Source organism: Ammodytes marinus, assembly GCF_949987685.1.
Source record: "Ammodytes marinus genome assembly, chromosome: 5".
Lineage (NCBI taxonomy): Eukaryota > Metazoa > Chordata > Actinopteri > Uranoscopiformes > Ammodytidae > Ammodytes > Ammodytes marinus.
The window spans coordinates 3780180-3782679 of NC_137234.1; the positions used below are offsets into that span (position 1 = coordinate 3780180).

Sequence of the window (2500 nt, forward strand, 5' to 3'; positions counted from 1 at the left end):
AGCAGCTGGGCCCACAGTTTGGTTTACAAACATATTCTAGTCTTACGTTTGGTTCCAGTTTCCTCAAAATAATTTAGTTTTGATTTATGATGATAGAATTATTCAACGCTAAGAATTGGATTTAGAGAAAATATGTTTTGTAAACTAACTGCAGGCTCGGTTTATACAACAGGGAACATATTTCTTGTCGGTGTTGTTTTCTTGCGTAGCTATAATCTTTTAAATCTCTGGATCAACAGATAATATAAAGATTGTAACACTCTTGGAGAACACATGCTATTTTCAAGGAATGAACCAATGTGATTGACCACACTAAGCAGTCCCAGACCCATCCAGCTTAACACCGCGACAGCACTTATATAGTATAGGAGTAAACATGAGAACTCATTCTCTGCTCTCTCTCTCAACTCTCTGTATCACCACACACACACACACACACACACACACACACACACACACACACACACACAGAGGCATAAACACACACAGGCATACTCTCACACACACACACACACACACACACACACATAAACACACACAGGCATACTCACACACACACACACACACACACAGAGGCATAAACTCTCACAGGCATACTCTCACACACACACACATAGAGGAATAAACACACACAGGCATACTCTCTCACACACACACACACACACACACACACACACACACACACACACACACACATAGCACAAATAATAACAATCAGAAAATAGTTCAGTAGTAGAGGGATTTAAGGGGCACTCCAACAATGTTTCCCATGGAGATCTATTTACTGAGTAGTGGTTACTTCAATTCATGATGTGTATTCAATTAGTTTTCAGAGTATGGAGTAGGATGTAACCCTGACAATGACTTTGGCTGTGTTGTAAACAGCCTACTAACGTCCTCCCTCCTGCATACTCAACATGTATATACTACAAACTAAAAGCCCTACTAACGTCCTCCCTCCTACATACTCAACATGTATATACTACATACTAAAAGCCCTACTAACGTCCTCCCTCCTGCATACTCAACATGTATATACTACATACTAAAAGTCCTACTAACGTCCTCCCTCCTACATACTCAACATGTATATACTACATACTAAAAGCCCTACTAACGTCCTCCCTCCTATACTCAACATGTATATACTACATACTAAAAGCCCTACTAAGGTCCTCCCTCCTACATACTCAACATGTATATACTACATACTAAAAGTCCTACTAAGGTCCTCCCTCCTACATACTCAACATGTATATACTACATACTAAAAGTCCTACTAACGTCCTCCCTCCTACATACTCAACATGTATATACAACATACTGTCTACTTAACCAGTGATTCTGTATGCGAAGTTCTTTTTAATTTTTTTTTTTTTAATTTTGCTGAATTTTATTGAACTTTAAGATTCACAACACTGTATTTCATGCACAGATTAAAATGTCATGTCATGTCGGCCGTGCGTATGCGTCCAAATCTTAAACGTGGCTTCGATATGAAAACCTTTAATGATGTAGAAAAGTGTCACACGATATAACGATCTAAAGATAAAGAGGAAAATGTCAGCTTTAATGAGCAGTCTGCCTGTGTGTCGGAGTTATAATTAAAAGTCAAAAGGCTTTTGAATGTCACGGTTTCGACTTAATTCTTCTGTCTTGTGTTTTTATCTAGGAGGGACCGCCAGATAAGAGCAGAGAGGAGCGAGTTCCAGTGACCGCCATTGAAGCCGGAGAGATTCTCAATAACGACCAGAAAATCATTTCTACAAAGGAGAAGAAAGTCCAGAACGTTTCGAGCAAAAATAAAACAAAAGCAGACGAGATTGAGAAGAAAGATGAGTGTAAAAAGCCAGCTACGATCAGGATTAAAAGCCCGAACAAGAACTGTTTGGCAAAGGCCTCAAAAGGGAGTGAAACCAGGAGGCTCGATCTTAACCAAAACTTGACCATTACGTCTGAAAAACAAGGCGAAAAAAACCCAACCGTAATCGACACAACCCTTGAGCAGATCCTTTCCGACGACCCCACCATGAGCGAAGTCAACCTGAACAACATCGAGGATATTTCCCAGGAGGCATTGCTTCGTTTCGCCGAAGCCTTGTGCACTAACACTCACGTGAACGTTTTCAGTCTCGCCAACACGCACGCCGACGACAGGGTTGCGTTCGCTGTCTCCAAAATGCTGCGGGAAAATCAATCCGTGAAGAACTTGAACATCGAGTCAAATTTCGTGTCAGGTCGAGGCATATTGGCGTTGATAGCGGCCTTGCAACACAACAGTTCCCTCATCGAGCTACGTTTTCACAACCAGAGGCACATCTGCGGAGGGAAAGTCGAGATGGAAATGGTGACGTTGCTAAGAGAAAACCACACTCTACTCAAACTCGGTTACCAGTTCGATCTCCCCGGCCCGAGGATGTCCGCGACGAGTATTCTGACGCGCAACCAAGACCGACAGAGACAGCGCAGGCTACGAGAAAAACAGCAAGAAAGTCAGCAA

At 42.0% G+C, this 2500-nt stretch overlaps 1 protein-coding gene across 1 annotated transcript in view; it reads left to right on the plus strand.

Annotated features, from left to right (window-relative positions):
- The window catches only part of lmod2a (leiomodin 2 (cardiac) a), a gene marked incomplete at both ends in the record, with an annotated part of 8131 nt that overhangs the window by 712 nt on the left and 4919 nt on the right, over nucleotides 1-2500 (plus strand). Inside the window, one exon of the mRNA XM_080028490.1 lies at nucleotides 1673-2500. This exon is cut by the window's right edge and continues 405 nt beyond it. Coding sequence (XP_079884616.1) covers nucleotides 1673-2500 — 828 coding nt within the window. The remainder of the gene's footprint in view (nucleotides 1-1672) is intronic.